The sequence below is a fragment of the Phoxinus phoxinus genome (genome assembly GCF_949152265.1).
Source record: "Phoxinus phoxinus genome assembly, chromosome: 1".
In the NCBI taxonomy this organism is placed as follows: Eukaryota; Metazoa; Chordata; class Actinopteri; order Cypriniformes; family Leuciscidae; genus Phoxinus; species Phoxinus phoxinus.
The window spans coordinates 29287353-29303914 of NC_136876.1; the positions used below are offsets into that span (position 1 = coordinate 29287353).

General features: G+C 38.6%; 1 protein-coding gene across 8 annotated transcripts in view; it reads right to left on the bottom strand.

Annotated features, from left to right (window-relative positions):
* Positions 1 to 120: 120 nt before the first annotated feature.
* Positions 121 to 16562, bottom strand: part of sgsm3 (small G protein signaling modulator 3) — a 30372-nt gene continuing 13930 nt past the window's right edge. For 2 of the 8 annotated variants that reach the window (XM_079618298.1, XM_079618297.1), the window contains exons 5-22: positions 16299 to 16510; positions 15827 to 15934; positions 14738 to 14881; positions 14450 to 14645; positions 12822 to 12967; positions 12437 to 12670; positions 12138 to 12320; positions 11574 to 11729; positions 11431 to 11485; positions 9507 to 9556; positions 9268 to 9420; positions 8695 to 8765; positions 8555 to 8603; positions 8378 to 8463; positions 8156 to 8278; positions 6907 to 6967; positions 5834 to 5905; positions 183 to 1244 (exon numbers count right to left, since the gene is read on the bottom strand). In XM_079618298.1, coding sequence (XP_079474424.1) covers positions 5834 to 5905; positions 6907 to 6967; positions 8156 to 8278; positions 8378 to 8463; positions 8555 to 8603; positions 8695 to 8765; positions 9268 to 9420; positions 9507 to 9556; positions 11431 to 11485; positions 11574 to 11729; positions 12138 to 12320; positions 12437 to 12670; positions 12822 to 12967; positions 14450 to 14645; positions 14738 to 14881; positions 15827 to 15934; positions 16299 to 16510 — 2099 coding nt within the window. In that variant the 3' untranslated portion in view covers positions 183 to 1244. Of the gene's footprint in view, positions 1245 to 5833; positions 5906 to 6906; positions 6968 to 8155; positions 8279 to 8377; positions 8464 to 8554; positions 8604 to 8694; positions 8766 to 9267; positions 9421 to 9506; positions 9557 to 11430; positions 11486 to 11573; positions 11730 to 12137; positions 12321 to 12436; positions 12671 to 12821; positions 12968 to 14449; positions 14646 to 14737; positions 14882 to 15826; positions 15935 to 16298; positions 16511 to 16562 lie in introns of all 8 variants that reach the window. The other 6 variants (XM_079618294.1, XM_079618295.1, XM_079618291.1 and 3 more) reach the window with 3 other exon arrangements.

Below are 16562 nucleotides of genomic sequence, written 5' to 3' on the forward strand. Positions count from 1 at the left end.
TTTTATTTCTAAAAGCTTAACCTAGTAACTTTTAATCATAAGTCGATCTTCTGGTGAAATGACTGACTTCTGTCTGGTGACGTGTGCGGAACTTCTACAATAATTGAAACCCCTTTTTACAAAGACAAAGACTTTGTTTTCTTTTCAAGACAAAGCTGCACAGATACAAGACAAGAATTCTTACAGATATAGATTTTTATTTACGTACACATTATCGGTTATCGTGGATATGATCTACAGCCCTGCGAATTGGTCATGCTAAACCAATACAGACTAGTTTTTGGTTCAAAACAACCTTTTTTTTTTAACCAATTACAAGAACAACAGAATGGACCCTTTTCCTTTAACTTACTGTATCACGGAACTGCTGTAGGCTATTCTGACTCGATCTAGACTAATGCAGCACTGGACTTCACCAATTCTACATCTCAAAAAAAGCTAAATACCACTCTCTTCTTCATACTTTACATGGTTTATAAGAAATACCAAGATCGAGTCATTGCCGATTCAATCAAGTGTCAATGCTGAGAGAGAGAGAGACTAAACAGTAAACAAGTCTCAATCACTTGCCATCATTAGTTTGCTGTAGTTGTAATTTGATTTTACATATGTTGGGTTTGTAACCAGTTATTTTGGAAACCATCTTTCTTGATTTGACAATCCTCTGAAGATCGTTTGACATTGTGAAGCGTAATTATGAAAATGTGTTTGGCTAAATGGTTTAATTTCTGATTGTACATTCCCAATATACACAAATGTGAAACGTAATCATTCAGACACTGATTTAGCTCTTCAAAACAATCCTTGTGGAGCCAAAATTAATTTATGAGTCATAACCACCATAACTGTGCCCCAAATAGAGCAATATTTATTTTGCTTCGGAGGAGAGGAAGTGCTCGCAGGCTGACCACACTGGCCTTTTCTGTAGTTTGATTCTGTGTGAACTCTTGGCAAAGGATGACTCCTTTATACAGACAGACTCTTAAAAGAGTCGCAAAAACTGAAACTATTGTGCCAAGACACACAAACACTCACCATTTCAGCCATGTGACATAAAGCTGTACAAGAAATGAACATGAATTTCACATGTGACCCCTGTTTTTCTGCAGATGGAGACTGATTTGGCCTATGTTTGCAGCTCACAGGATGTGTGTGATGTTTTAGCCATCGATGTCCCAGCTGAAGAGGTGATGTTTCACCAACATGTCCTGAACTCCCTCTTTCAAAGGCCTCTGCTCCTTCTCCTGGAAAAAGAGTGGGGTAAAGTGAGCCGTTTGGTAATGTCTTCACAATTGCACTGCACTGTTTAAACAGCTCTCCGTTGTCTTAAATGGCTGAATTAATTAAAAACAAATGGCTGCGTTCAGCATTCCCGCTGATTTTCACGACTATCTTGCTGTAATTAAACATGGCACTCTATCAGTGCTTGAGAGCTTGAGTCAAGAAGGTCACTGGTGACATGAGAACCATGGTGCACTAACAACTCAGCTAAAGGACAGAGCGGAAATTCCTCTACGAGCTAACAAGCTTTTAAGTGAATTCTGAACTCCAGGTAATGCCTCTCACTGCTACTTACAGACACCAGCGAAGACAGACAAACCATTAGCATCAAGCCTACATCTAGACTGCAGAGAGGATTTTCACAAGCATGTATTCTGAATAATAACAAAATCATCCTGTGCAACACCTGTCAATTCCAACATTAGGGACTTTAAGCAACAGCTGCTGGTGGAACAGCAACGGCAGCCAGAAGTAAACGGTTAACTGCCGTAGCTAAAGAATGCAAAGATCACGGTGTAGGGGATAATTTAATCATTTGACAAAATACAAATAAAGAAAGTGATTTTAAAAAGCAGGAGGGTTGCTTTGGGTATTTACAATTACAATGCCACATACCATAAAACAAACTTTCTTAATCTTTCACATAGTAATGACTACGGCAAATCAGCGGTTCTCCCGTAGTAGACTATTACAGTAGAAACGTCGCGAAATAGCAGTTAAAGTCACGCATGCGCAATAGAACGCCAGAATGCCGTTCCACCAGAGGCTGTTGCTTAAAGTCCCTATTGAATTCTGTCAGAACACCCAGACAATCCAGCCTTAAAGCCCGTTCACACAGTTGAATGTCTGCATGAAGTTTTCTGCAAACATTCATATTTCAAATGGATTTTTCAATTGTTCAGATGCAAACATAAATAAATATATTCATCCAATGAGTTTGCATTTATCATGTTATAATATGATATATTATACATGTTCAAAATTTTGGGATTTTTTTCAGCAAAGACATTAAATTGATCAAAACGTGACAGTAAAGACATTTATAATGTAAGAAAATGCTTATATTTCAAATAAATGCTGTTCTTTTTAACTTTTTCTTCATCAAAGAACTATGAATACAATCACTGTTTATCACAAAAAATTGTAATCACATTTTCAACTGATTATAATCAGAAATCTTTCTTGAGCATCAAATAATCATATTAGAATGTTTTCTGAAGGATCATGTGACAGTGAAGACTGGAGTAATGATGCTGGAAATTCAGCTTTGTAATCACAGGAATAAATTAAAGCTGCAAGCAGCGATTGCGGGCCCAAGCCGGTGGCACCGCCACCCTGGTGCCTTTAGTGGAACTAAAGGCACCGGGTGGCGGTGCCACCGGCTTGGGCCCTCCATCGCTGCTTGCAGCTTTAATTATATATATATATATATATATATATATATATATATATATATATATATATATATATATATATATATATATGTATATATATATTTAAAAAAAAAATATATATATATATATTATGTAAATTCTTTTTTTCCCCCTATTTTTAACATATATATTATTATATATATAATAATAATATATATATATTATTAACATTTTTGGATGCTAAACTATTCTTTTTATAGGCTTTGTACTTTGTACACTTTGTACACTCACGTTCCAATATAGAAAAATTAAAAAAAATTATTATGAACGGCACAAACTGTACAAATGACTATTTAAACAGAGCAGTGTAATTTTTATATGTAAGGTTGACTATTTTATTATTATATTTTATTAAGGCTATAATGAACATTCTGCGATGTCAAGATTGCAATGCTGGAATGCTGTGTGTGTGTGTGTGTGTGTGTGTGAGGCTCGATCGAACAATGGAGACATAAAAACACACTCCGTCATTTTGTTCATACAGAACATCATTCAAAATGCAAAGTGTTTCCTTATATTTGTGTACACTCGCAATGAAACACAACATTGTGCTTTTGTTAAACTATAAACTCTTGTCAAACTGTAACCTATAACTGTCACCCAACCAAAATCACACACACACACACACACACACACACACACACACACATCCCCCCTCCCCTCCCCTCCCCACACAGACAGACACACACACACACAGAATGGCAGAGAGACAGAGAGAGAGAAAATACACATTCAAACCACAATATCTGACTTCCTGTTGGTCGGAGCTAATGACTGTAAATTAGAAAGTTGTCCGGATCGAAGAGAAGAATATACGTACCGAGATTGGTTACTGTAGGTAAAACTATAACTAAGTTATAACACACTTTATGCATCCTTTTTTAATCATACATTTGTTTCCTCGCCACGGCCAAACCGTTCGAGATATCAAAAATCCCCTGGCAATTTATCATCTTCCATGTCTTGACTTCATGCTGACCGAGTTTCGTGGTCATCGGATGAATTTTCTAGGAGAAGTGTTTCAAATGCGAGAGCAAGCGTTCTCCAATCAACCCGTAATAGCCGACTTCCTGTTGGGCTGGCGTAAAACTTGACCCAGGGAAAGTTGTTCGGCCCGATTAAATCTATATGTGTACCGAGTTTCATATTAATTCATGCAAGCGTGTTTGATATACGGACAAGTGTTCGAATCCCATTCCAGGGGGCGCTGTCGAGCCCCCCTGCCACGCCCGGGTACCAGCTTCAGCCCGGCCCTGATGGCCGCGGGTTCTGACCTGTGTGCAAAATTTCAAGAGTTTTCGAGCACGTTAAGGCCCTCAAAAGTGCCAGAGATTTTGCACACAGAAGAGAAATGGTTAAACTAAACTAGCCCCCCTCCTCACACACACACACACACACACACACACACACACACAGAGAGGGGCAGAGGGAAAATGCTCCAAACAGTACACATTCAAACCAAAATATCTGACTTCCTGTTGGTCGGAGCTAATGACTGTAAATTAGAAAGTTGTCCGGATCGAAGAGAAGAATATACGTACCGAGTTTGGTTACTGTAGGTAAAACTAATACCCCATTTTTGACTAAAGGTGGCGCTACTGAGCCCCTTACCACGCCCGTTTCTGAAACTTCGCACATGTCTATTACACAATAAATGTGATATGCATGTTGAGTTTCATGCAATTTGAAGCATGTTAAGAGCCTCAAATGCATCCAAAAAGAATATAAAAGTTTAAAGCGTTGCCATGGCAACAGTATTTAAGATATCAATAATCCTTTCACAGGTCTACATCTGTCGTGTGTTTACATTATACAGATGAAGTTTGAAGCAAATCGGGTAAAAATAAGAGGGTGATTTCAAAGCATTTTGAAAGTGACACACTTCCTGCTGCCAGTTGGTGGCGCTATAACTTTGACTCACAATAGTCACATCCATGTGATCGGCCTCTTACAGCGAACACACTGCTGAAGTTTCATCAAGATCAATTAATGTATGAGGATGTTATAACACACTTCCTGTTTCCAATATTCGCCATAAATTCGTTTCCTCGCCACGGCCAAACCGTTTGAGATATCAAAAATCCCCTCGCAACTTTTCATCCTCCATGTCTTGACTTCATGCACACCGAGTTTCGTGGTGATTGGTTGAATCGTCTAGGAGGAGTATTTTAAATTCCATTGCATGTGTTTTTTAAACTACGCCAAATAGCCGACTTCCTGTTGGGCTGGGGTAAAAAGTCAGAGCATGAAGGATATATGAACCGGTGAGATCTATAAGTGTACCGAGTTTCATATTATTTCATGCAAGCGTGTTTGATTTATGGACCAAGTTTTCGGACCCCGTTCCAGGGGGCGCTGTCGAGCCCCCCTGCCACGCCCGGGTACCAGCTTCAGTCCGGCTCTAATGGCCGCGGGTTCTGACCAGTGTGCAAAGTTTCAAGAGTTTTTGAGCACGTTAAGGCCCCCAAAAGTGGCAAAAACCTTGAAAAAAAAATTATTATAAAGAAGAAGAAGAAGAAGAAGAAGAAGAAGAAGAATAACAAAAAACCCTTAGAAGAACAATAGGGCTCTGCGCCCTTTCAGGGCTTGGGCCCTAATTACATTTGTAATAGACTAAAATAGAAACATTTATTGTAATAGTTTCATAATTTTACTATTTTTGATCAAATAAATGCAGTCTTGGTGAGAGACTAAAGAAAATTTCTTTAATTTCTCTTTCATTTAGATGGAGCACTGGCAAAAACTGATGAAACGATTAAATAAACCAGCATTAGATTCATTGTAAATATAGTTCTGGTGCCAAATGTTTGCCGTTTAGCTGCATATGACTTGGTGTGAGCAGGCTTTATCTTTACAAGCACACTGGGATACAGGGGTCTGTCTGAAATGAAATGTAGTGGAGAGTAATATTTGCTTTAGAGTTTAATTAGCCTTCAACACAAAAGCGGCTAAACTGGTTTTTTGAGCTTTAGTTCACATTATCTGGAGCCACCATGTAAGCAGTGAACAGGAGAGCAGGACACACCAAGCGCTACAGCTACTAAGCTACTACTACCACCACTTCTGGCTCTGGCAGCTAGTTATCAAGCAGCAGGCTAGTAACTAGTTGCCAGCATTACCTAGAGGTCCCAACTAAAGAGGTGATGTTGGACCAAGACATCCACCACTTCTGATTTGAGAACGAGAGTCTTCTGGAATGACAAACACGCAAACACATTACCCTGGGTGTCTTTTAGGGGTGTTGAAATGAATCGTTACTAAGATGCATCGCGATGCGGACAATTCTGCATCAATGCAGTAATAGACCATAATCGTTATAGCGTACTGACATTTCTCAGACGTCATTCGTCGCATATGCACTTGCTGCGCTAGAGTAGAATGGCGGAGGGAGGTGAAACACAAAAATGCGAGTAATACAAAATTCACCCACTATTTTAACATTTACAGTGTGAGAGTGTGTGTGTGTGTGCGATTGTGTGCAGCCTGTGTGTGTGTTAACTTGAGTACACTAGTAAATATTAAAAGCACATGAAACTGTCAAGTAGTGTTTATTAGTTCTAAATGCTGCTGTCGTCTGCTGTGTTGACTTAGAGATAGTTCACCCAAAAATGAAAATTCTGTCATCATTTACTCACCCTCAAGTGAAGTTATTTTAAATCTGTATTAATTTCTATGTTACTGTATGTGGAACATAAAATATTATATTGTGAAGAATGTTTGTAACCTAGCAGTTGCAGGACACCATTGACTTCCATAGTATTCTTTTCCATACCATGGAAGTCAATGCCTCCCCACAACTGTTTGGTAACAAACATTCTTCAAAATATCATCCTTTGTGTTTAACAGAAGAAAGAAACTCATACAGGTTTGGAACAACATGAAGGTGAGAAAATTATGACAGAATTTTCATTTTTGGGTGAACTATCCCTTTAAGTTTTCTTTGACAGAAAGCGTACTCTTAAAAAGGGAGTTCATATATCTTACTGCTTGTATTCATTGACGAAAATGTAGCTATGTGCAGTAATATATTGCAACGCATCATGTTATCGAATCAAATTGAACCATTGACATGATAATCGTAATCGGATTGAATCGTCAGACCAGTGACGATTCACACCCATAGGGTCTGTGTGTGTGGGAGGACATGTAAGACATTGAGTGAATGTGAGTGAAGGAAGTGTTGATCTCGCACCTCTTTTTTGGTAGGCAGCTCACAGTCTTGGGAGAGACTGAAGGCAAACTTTGAGAGAACTCTGAAAGCAGCACATACAAACTCATGTCAGTAATATACTCAGAAATGACTGCCATAACTGTTATTTTAATACACAGACAAGCTTTAAACACTTCTTGACCAATACATTTCAATGACCCTTCCAGTTACGATTACATATCATTTGGCAATGACTCTTTCAGACCAATTTGTGAAAGATTTCCTCAAATTCAACAAATTAATTACTATGGCTTAAGTTTAATTAAAATAATAATAATTTAGAGCCAAAATAAAAGAGTAAGAAGATAATGAATTTGTACATTTTAAAATGTTATTTTATATGACTAGTCTTGAGAATTAAAGGGGTGGTAAAATGCTATTTTTAGAAGATGTAAAATAAATCTCTGATGTCCCCAGAGAGTGTGTGTGACGTTTTAGCACAAAGTACCCCACAGATATTTTTATATAGCATGTTAAAGTTGTCACTTTTTGGGGGTTTGCAAAAACGCACCGTTTTGTGCCTGGCCGAGCTGCTGCAAAGGGCGGGGTTTCAAGAGCTCATTTACCTCACACAGACACACTAAAATGACAGAAACTGTTCTGTCTTTAATGTTAAAACGGAGTCAGACAAAGATGGAGAGACTCAAGAAGAAGTGACAACATGTAGAATGCAACAAGACGTCTCTGAATGGTTAGTAATGTTGCTGATGTGGAGTTAACTATCTTCAATTAGGATATTCTTTCATGGTAATCTATAAATCGCTCGTATAGGAACGGTTGTGAGATGCACACAGAGTGACTTTCTATTGCATGTGAAAAGATGGATGGTAAAGTTTGAGCTGACTTACAAATGTACTCTTATACAACAAATTTCTCGTCTCAACATGGACTCCGTGTTCCCGGGGGCGCGTTTATGTACATTTTAGGGTTGGTGATGTCACTAACCCGGGAGGAATGCCGTGTAGTCCCTAGTTGTAGTCCTTTTCTTTAAAAGCAAACATCTTCCTTTGCTTTGAACTTTGAGCGTTGTAACTTTGCAGATGTTGTTTATGCTCTAACAGCAACATTTCACACTAACTTAAGTTAGAAAAGTGAAATCATACTTTACCACCCCTTTAAAAAAAAAAACTACATTAACACATTTCTAATTTAAATTTGATGTCTCCATTTCCTCTTTGTTTGAATGGTTTGTAACCTCAATTTCAGTCCATCAACAGAGGCTCAGTCTTACCTGAGTTCACACTTTATCTGAACCCAGCCAGGACTGCGCAGGAAAGACCAGGGATGGAACCATTTCTCCACGGCACTCATACTGGAACACAACACCTCCAGCCACAGGTGCAGAACCTGCTCACTGACACAACACACACAGATGAAGAGAGTATATGCCGCACACTTGCATTATGGGAAAATAAACGAAGTAAAGAGATACTAAAACAGCAGGGGGACTTACTTTAAGCCCACACAGATGAGCGAGCGGAACTTGACGTCCATCTGAACATGTGCAGTGTCGTGGCTCATGTTGACAGACTGCACTGCCTAAGATGACAGGCAGAGAGCGCTCAATGCACACGCAAATAAACAGTACTCAACTGCTGATCACTGACAAGATTTCTATTGTAAAACTCACCCTGTACAGTAGCTCTTCAGGTGTGAGCACCTTCCCATCTTCATCTAACCTAAAGAGACAAGAATCCGACCGGCTATCACATCAACAAAGTACTTTGAGGATTTAAAGAAGGTTAGATATTATGTTATTACATGTCTCACCTGTAGGTCTTGCACAGCACCAGTCTTGAGTAGACAGAGTTGAAATCTCTCTCCACTTCTCTGCTGGCTGCCTGTGATCAACACATACACACACACAACCACAACTCTTTCACTCACTACTGGCATATATGCATCTATACTGTATATTTATATAGGTAGCACAACCTGTTACAAAAGCACTATAAAAAAACGAGAGTAACAAGGCAGTCACACTACACTTTTCGTTGCATTGACTTCCATTCATATGCATGCGAATGCGTCAGACCACAAACACAAGCTCATGTTGGTGAATGCCTTTCACCAACATTTGGTGAACTCTGACCTGCGAATTCATCACGTGAAGACATGTGATCAGTAGAAGATCGATACATCACGGCGTGAGATATTTTTGCAGTTAAGTCAATGAGATTGTATATTTTTTACATCTTTAGTGTATTACTATTTGTCATATGTTGAATTCATGTTTAAAAAAAAAAAGGCAGCAGAGCTATATCTAGACCGTTGCAGTGTCCAAGGAAATTTTGCATGCTCAAAGACTAGTGTGACCGCGGCTTAAGACAACATTTCATGTACCTCCTCAATGAAGAGCCATGGGTGACAGGGTCCTCCAAGTATGGAGGGCTTCTTCAGGCCGTGCTGAAAGATGGCCTTGAGAGCAGGACACAACGAGCCTCTGACCAAGTCATTGACAGCCTCAGTTACGGTGTCATCTCCAGCCAGAGAGTACTGAACAACAACACAGATGTGCATGAGAAAATAAACCTCTTAACAACCCATTATCTGAAGCAAAGACATTCTTTATTGATAATCACCTCTTTGCTTCGTTCATCCAAGACTTCCACAAATTTAGCAGGAAACCAGCCTAAAAAGACAAAATAGTTGTGGGAAATACTAATTGACTTCTAAGTGTAGGTGGGATCATATCAGAAAAACAGATTTAAAGTAGGGATGCACCGATACCATTTTTTCAGAACCGATACCAAAAATTCTGAGTACCGACCGATACAGATACTGATCCGATACCACCGCATTTTTTTTTTATCAAGTAGAATTTCTAAAATAAATAGAATAAATCTCTCTTTTGTGTTTAACACAATCTACTAAACACCGACAATTTCATTATAAAGAAAAACAACAAATCCAAAAGAATATATGATCAGAATCTATGACAAAAATGCAATTATAAACTAGATTAGTGGATAATTCAGCAGTAAAAGTTACTCTAGAGACAAATCATGAGTGCACAATAATTTTATAAAATCTGAACATTTAGTGAAAAAGACATTATTTAGTGGGGAACAAATAAAAGACAAGTATAGCACTAAATCTGGTAAAACATTACACATGCTCTTTGTATTGTTGTAAAATACATCCAGGAAAAACAAGTAGGCCTATACATACATATTATAAAATGAAGACATTTTTTAATTGTATAGCGCAGCTGTTTAATGAGACCGCAATGATAGATAGGACAGAACAAGAAAGGCTATTAATAATCTTTCATTGCGCAAAAGTATTATAATATGAAAGGCTCCAATACAGTGCGGCAGAAAGCGATTATGCGCAGAATGATGCACTTGAAGCAAAATGGAGTCACAGTGCTTCGAGTCCGCATTGAAAAGCTCAAAGCACAAACGTAAAGACATATTGATGCGTAGTGTATTATACAGTATTTATCTATGCAATAGTTTATTGAGCCTTATCTTTTAGTAAAGTGTAAAGTTTTTAGTTTTAGTAAAAAAAGTCTTTTAGCTTATGAAAACCCCAAATTCAAAATGAGAATATTGTGAAAAGGTTTTCATAGCTGTAAGCCATAATCATCAAAATTATAACAAATAAAGGCTTGAAATATCTCACTTTGCATGTAATGAGTCTATATAAACAAGTTTCACCTTTTAAGTTGAATTACTGATATGAACTTTTGCACGATATGCTAATTTTTTGAGTTTCACCTGTACACCCCACACTGAGTGAGCTGCACAAAGTCCGCCATGTTAATGTCCTCGCCAGAGCATTTCACAGCAGCATTCAAGTAAGATATGTATTCTTAAATTTCCTTTTGGTTTTTTATTCATATTTAACAGCATATATAGCAGTAGGTACTGTATATTACGCTGCTATCACTTTAATACACAGATCTAATATACAAATGCGTTTTAATTACTTGTTCACGTTAACAGACATAAAAGACAATGTTTATGCGAACTGTCAAATTACATGCAAGGTTATGTCAAAAAGACACAGTTTAAGCGTAGTATCACGTGAAAGAGAACTTAGTTCAATACTCATGGGATGCGCCTTCTGACAGCCAGCTTTCTATGAGTAGTGTACTTTCTACGAGCTCAAAAACCATATATCAGAAGTTTAGACTGATATGGCTTTAAAACGCATGCAGATAATAAGCTTTCATGATGATGAAGAACTGCAATGTCACGTAAGCGTGACCGCGATAGAGAAGATAATCAAAACCAAATAGAGGTTTTCGTTTTTGGCAGAGTATCCCAGGCACGAGCTATCTTCTTCTGGAAAGCAGCTAATTTTCATTTAAAGATACAGCCATGAAAACAGGATGTTATTCCTTCCACTAACAAAATGGGCATTTACAACATTGTATAATAAATTATCTGTGGGGTATTTTTAGCTGAAACGTCACAGACACATACTGGGGACATCTGGGACTTGTATAACATTGGTAAAAAGGGGCATAAGCTTATTGTAAGGTCATCTCTAGCTTACCTCTCAGGCCGTTCAGCTCTCCCACCCAGCAGTGCTCGTCTTTCTGTGAGATGATCTAAGAATAAACAGAGAAATACACAGTTAAGGATGAAAGGTAAAGCATCAGTTAAAATGTTTATATGACAAAAACAGCAGTTTCTCACTGTGATGATGTCATTCTTCCGAAAACCCAGTTCATCATCGTCGTGCCGTTCAAAGTCCAGTAAGGCTTTGGCTCGTCTCCGGCGATTCCGAGACACGACCAGGAAGTTCTCGTGATCCCTTTGATGACTCTCCATAGAATAGTCTGGAGTCAAATCCTAGAGAGAAAGAGGAATGTACAAAACAAACATTAACAAAAACATTTTATGGGCTCAAATAAAAAATATATTGCTAATTATAATAAATATAATAATTGTAATTATTACACTACTGTAAATATCATTATTAGAGTTGTTATCATTAGTATAATTATAATTGATTAATAACTCGAGACTCTCCATGACTCACAGTGGTCTGTTTACAGGGAATGCAAGAGTGCTGCTAATTTCTTGTTGCATAGGCCTAATTTATGCAATTCAACAAAACAACTCAGTGAGTCATCCGGTTGGCTCAGTGCAATGATACATGAGTCACAGTGTGGCTGTTTCAGTGCAAATGTTCGGTTTCTAATTGAATTCTTCCTGGCAGATTTATAAATGTGATTCATTTGATTGAGTGGCTCTTACAGTGCTGCAGTTGCGGGGGTCCAGGCAGTGAAAGTGTTCTGCTGTGCGACTGATGGCTTCTCTCAGCGCTGCCACCAGCTCTGTCTGTTTAATATTTTTGGCCTTTAGCGCCTCCACCTCGTCCTCGCCCCAGAGCAGCGAGCTCAGGGTGGATTTCCTGTGCAGGCTTTGTCTGCGGACCACCTGCACAATGATGACAATTATGAGCAAGCCATTGATCACATTTTGTATATTGTTATTGGGTTTGTTAAAATGTGTGCATCACAGATAGTGGTTAAACATGCTTTTCATGATCTCACCTTGTTGAGGTTGGTGTGGAGAGAATGGGAGTTGTTGGAGTTGAGCTGGGCCTGCTCTGCCAGGATGTAGGCCAAATGCTTGTGTCTGTGTGTATCTAGGTTATCCTGAGACAGAGATCCTGCCAGACGTACAGCCTCTCCCAGCACTGCGGCCCCGTCCTCTAGTTGACTGGGCAGATCTGACAGCGTGTTGAAGATGGATGCAGAGTTCTCAGACGATACGAGCTCTTCCTCCTTTAAAACACAGGAAGAAATGATTATTATTGACTGTGTGTCAAATTAAACACTCATGATTGCCCAGTATAACACATGAAGGCTTAGTAAATAGAATGTTTTTTAGATTTTTTTCATACAATAATGCAAAACACCCAAAAACATGTGCTACCTTGATCTTCAGCATGCCCAGTGTAACCTGGAAGAGCACCACTGAGCTCTCGTAGAAGAGCAGGTCCCAGATTCGCAGCAGGATGCGTATGTCCACCACACTGGCAAATGCAGTGAGGAACCAGTGTAGAGTGATTAAAGACAGTTCTGAGAGGGAAAACAAACAATAGAAGATTTTTTTTATTCAGCACGTTTAGGAGGAATACATCTTTGTAACTAATAAATGTTGCTGTTTTTTTAATCAATTTTGCAAATGCTTTTTGCAAAAGTAAATCAAGGTATCTTCAGTTTTTTTAAATAATAAGTAAGGCTTTTTAAGACCAATACAATTAATACCATATGTCCCTACAGAACAAATCCCTACAGGACAAGCCCAAAATACACTGGGACTCTTATTTTAAAATGTCTATGCTGCTCATTCAAAAAGTGATGAGGTTGATAAATATGCACTTCTACAAACATCTACAAGATAAAAACAATAAAGTAAACATTGCCATAATTCATCAACAGTTAATCATAGGCAGTCACTTGGGATAAATGCAGAGGATTCATTGATTGTGAACCGCTAAAACCAAGAGCCTGTAGAGCATGCAGCGTTTTGACTTTGAACGTGCATCTCTTACATTTATTACATTTAAATAATTGCCTTTTGAAGTTTAATAATCAATGGCTGTATCGCAATTCCTGCTACTTCTGTCCTCAAATTTAAGACCTCTTAAATGTGCAGTAAATTATTTCTGAGAAACGCTGTAAAAAAATGAAATCAACACCCAAATAAAAAAATATTTTATATTTGCAAGATGTCTGCTCTGGGTGTGTGCTGAAAAAAATATGTTTGTACATAGTCCAGGCTGTGTAAATAGTTGAAAAACACCTGAACACCAGCAGCAACACTCATGATAGGGGAGGAGAGAGAAGGGAGATTTGTAGAAAGACTGTAGAAAGAAAGATGGCTGAGATATTACCAAAGAGAATGGTCAGAGGAATATAATCGTAAAGAATGGTTACAGGCAAGAACTAGGTCCCGCTTTAATATTGGAAAAGCTTTCTTGCACTGAAGAGACGTTAAGGGGCGGGAAGGCCTGAAAACAGACGCAGAGATTGCTTTGTTTCTCCTGTTTCACAAAACCAAGATGTGCTGTTGTTGTTGTTGAAGAATGCTGTCTGATGCGGCTGCTGTTAGTGGTTGCCTCTGTTGCATTGTGTGAAGGGAGGGGTGTGCATGTCTGGGTGTCGATTTCAAATATAAACTGTATTTCTCAGGAATCACTTACTATACCTTTAAAATAATAATTAACACTTTTGTTATGCCAATTAAGATATATAATACTTGTTGGCCTGGTTTCACAGACAGGGCTTAGATTAAGCCAGGACTAGGGCTTAATTCAATTAGGACATTTAAATAGTTTTTATAAACATGCCTTAGAAAAAAAACATAACTGGTGTGCATCTTGAGACAACCCTTGGCACTGATATATTTCATCATTGAAAACAACTCAAACATGCATTTTAGTCTGGAACTAGGCTTAAGCCTTGTCTGTGAAACCAGAGGTTATAACCTTAAATTTGATCAAACTGAATTAGAGACGTTTAAAGGACCCTGTAAATATGAGGCTGTGTGTGTCTCACCAATGTCATGCTCCTGTAGCAGCTGATCCAGACGAGGCAGATACTGCACTATGAGCTGTCTGAGCACACGCTGGTCAGTTTGAACACCCAACAGAGTGGAAGAGAAGTATGAGGGAGGCAGCATGTCCTCTATCAGAGCACACATCATCCACAGAGCATCTTCCTCCTCCAGAAACAACAGAAGGCAGGACACCACCTGCATCAAAACAAATGCCACAGAGTCTGACACCCGATGACCCAGACGTTAGACAGCAGAGAGACAAAGAGTGTGTTAAGGTTGCTCCTCACCATGCCTGTGCCCTGACAGTAGCCGATGTCGGGATACAGCCACGCAAGCCCTCTCAGGACCCGCCTGAGCTTGGGCACCCCCACACTCGAAAAAGTGTTGAAGCACGCATTAGTGGGCATGGTCCGCAAAAGATCCTTTTCTATCTGCAGCAGAGACAGAGTACAGGAAATATTGGAAGATAATAAATTAAAGTAATCATGAATAAAATGCATATTGATGTTAGCTGAAACAAACCATAAACCACTTGTGGCAGACAGGCCAAATTAAAAGTAGTTATGTTTTTTAAGCACATATTTCAAGACTTTTATTTTGAGATATTCAGACATTATATTTTTTGCCATAGTGAATTTAAATAATAGAACAATGTAAGCTTGCTAACATCTTTTTTATTAGGGATGTTCATTACTCATCAAGCTGGAAGAAAACATATAACATGCTTTTCCAATAAGCTTTTTACATAACTTCTAAGTGCTAATATTACAGGCTCCTGTTTTTGTTGTTTGGTTGCATCAGCTAAATAAATAAATACATGCTTACACTGTTTTCTTTTAGAGCTGCTGTACAGCCAAAATTAACTGTTTGCATTATTGAATCACTTTCCTATTATCAATGTAAAGCTGCTTTGAAACAATCTGTATTGTATAAACCGCTATAAAAATAAAGGTGACTTGAAATGTAAATGACATACACTGCCATTCAAAAGTTAGGGGTGTGTATGATTTTTTGTTTCTAAAGTCTCTCATGCTCATCAATGCTGCATTTATTTGATCAAAATATTATTACAATTTAAAGTAAATGTTTCTATTGTAATATACTATATCATTTAAAAAAAAAAACTTTATTCCTGTGATGACAAATCTTCAGTGTCACAATATCTTTCAGAAATAATTACAATATGCGGATTTGGTGCTCAAGAAACATTTCTTATTATGATCAACTTAGAAAACAGCAGTGCCGCTTAATATTTTTGTTGAAATCAATTCGGGGGGATTGTTTGATAAATAGAAAGTTCAAAAGAACAACATTTATTTGAAATAGACATCTCCACTTCAAATAAATCTCAGATCTATGGCAGAGATGACATGTACCTGCTTGGCTGCTGTAGTGTCATCATTAGAGCTGTTTTTGACGATTTCCCTGTAGGAAATTTCTGATGTTCGCTTTTTCTGCAGGGCCCCTGATAAACGCATCCACAACTAAAGAAATGCATGAAAGAGACAATGGGAGTACGAGACTGATAAACACACAAAGATCCAGCAGAAATGCGGCTGGAAGATCATAGATTCGAGACGCACCGCTGTTCTCATGGGAATCTCTAAAAATAGCAATACAGCATAAACAAGATATTACCAAGACATCATGTCCCATTTCAGTGAGATTACGTGAGATTCAGTGAGAATCCCTCAAGCATGCACATGGTTGCCATGGGAACATTACATCAGCAGATTAGCCGCCTGATGTTGTGTAACAATACAAAGACAGCTTTAAATATGTTGTGAGGTTCAAACACACACAGAAGCACAATCAGAGGTCGATGAACAAAGGGTCCTCAGTGCTGACCTGTGGTCTCATGGTGTGCGGTATGCCCCCCAGCACGAGGGACCGAAGGCGGTCTGAGCGGGCCAGTGTGGGGGAGATCTTGTCCCATGTCAGGTCTCCTACGGTGTTATTGTGGGTGAACTCCAGATGGGCTTGCCAGCGAAGTCTTTGCTGAGGGTCTTCTCTCTGAGGAGCTCCCTCACCACGCAGCCATTTTCGTGTCTCAACACCGTCTGAAACACACAAAAACACCCACTTTCAAACTCGTCAAAGAAGAGAAAAGAC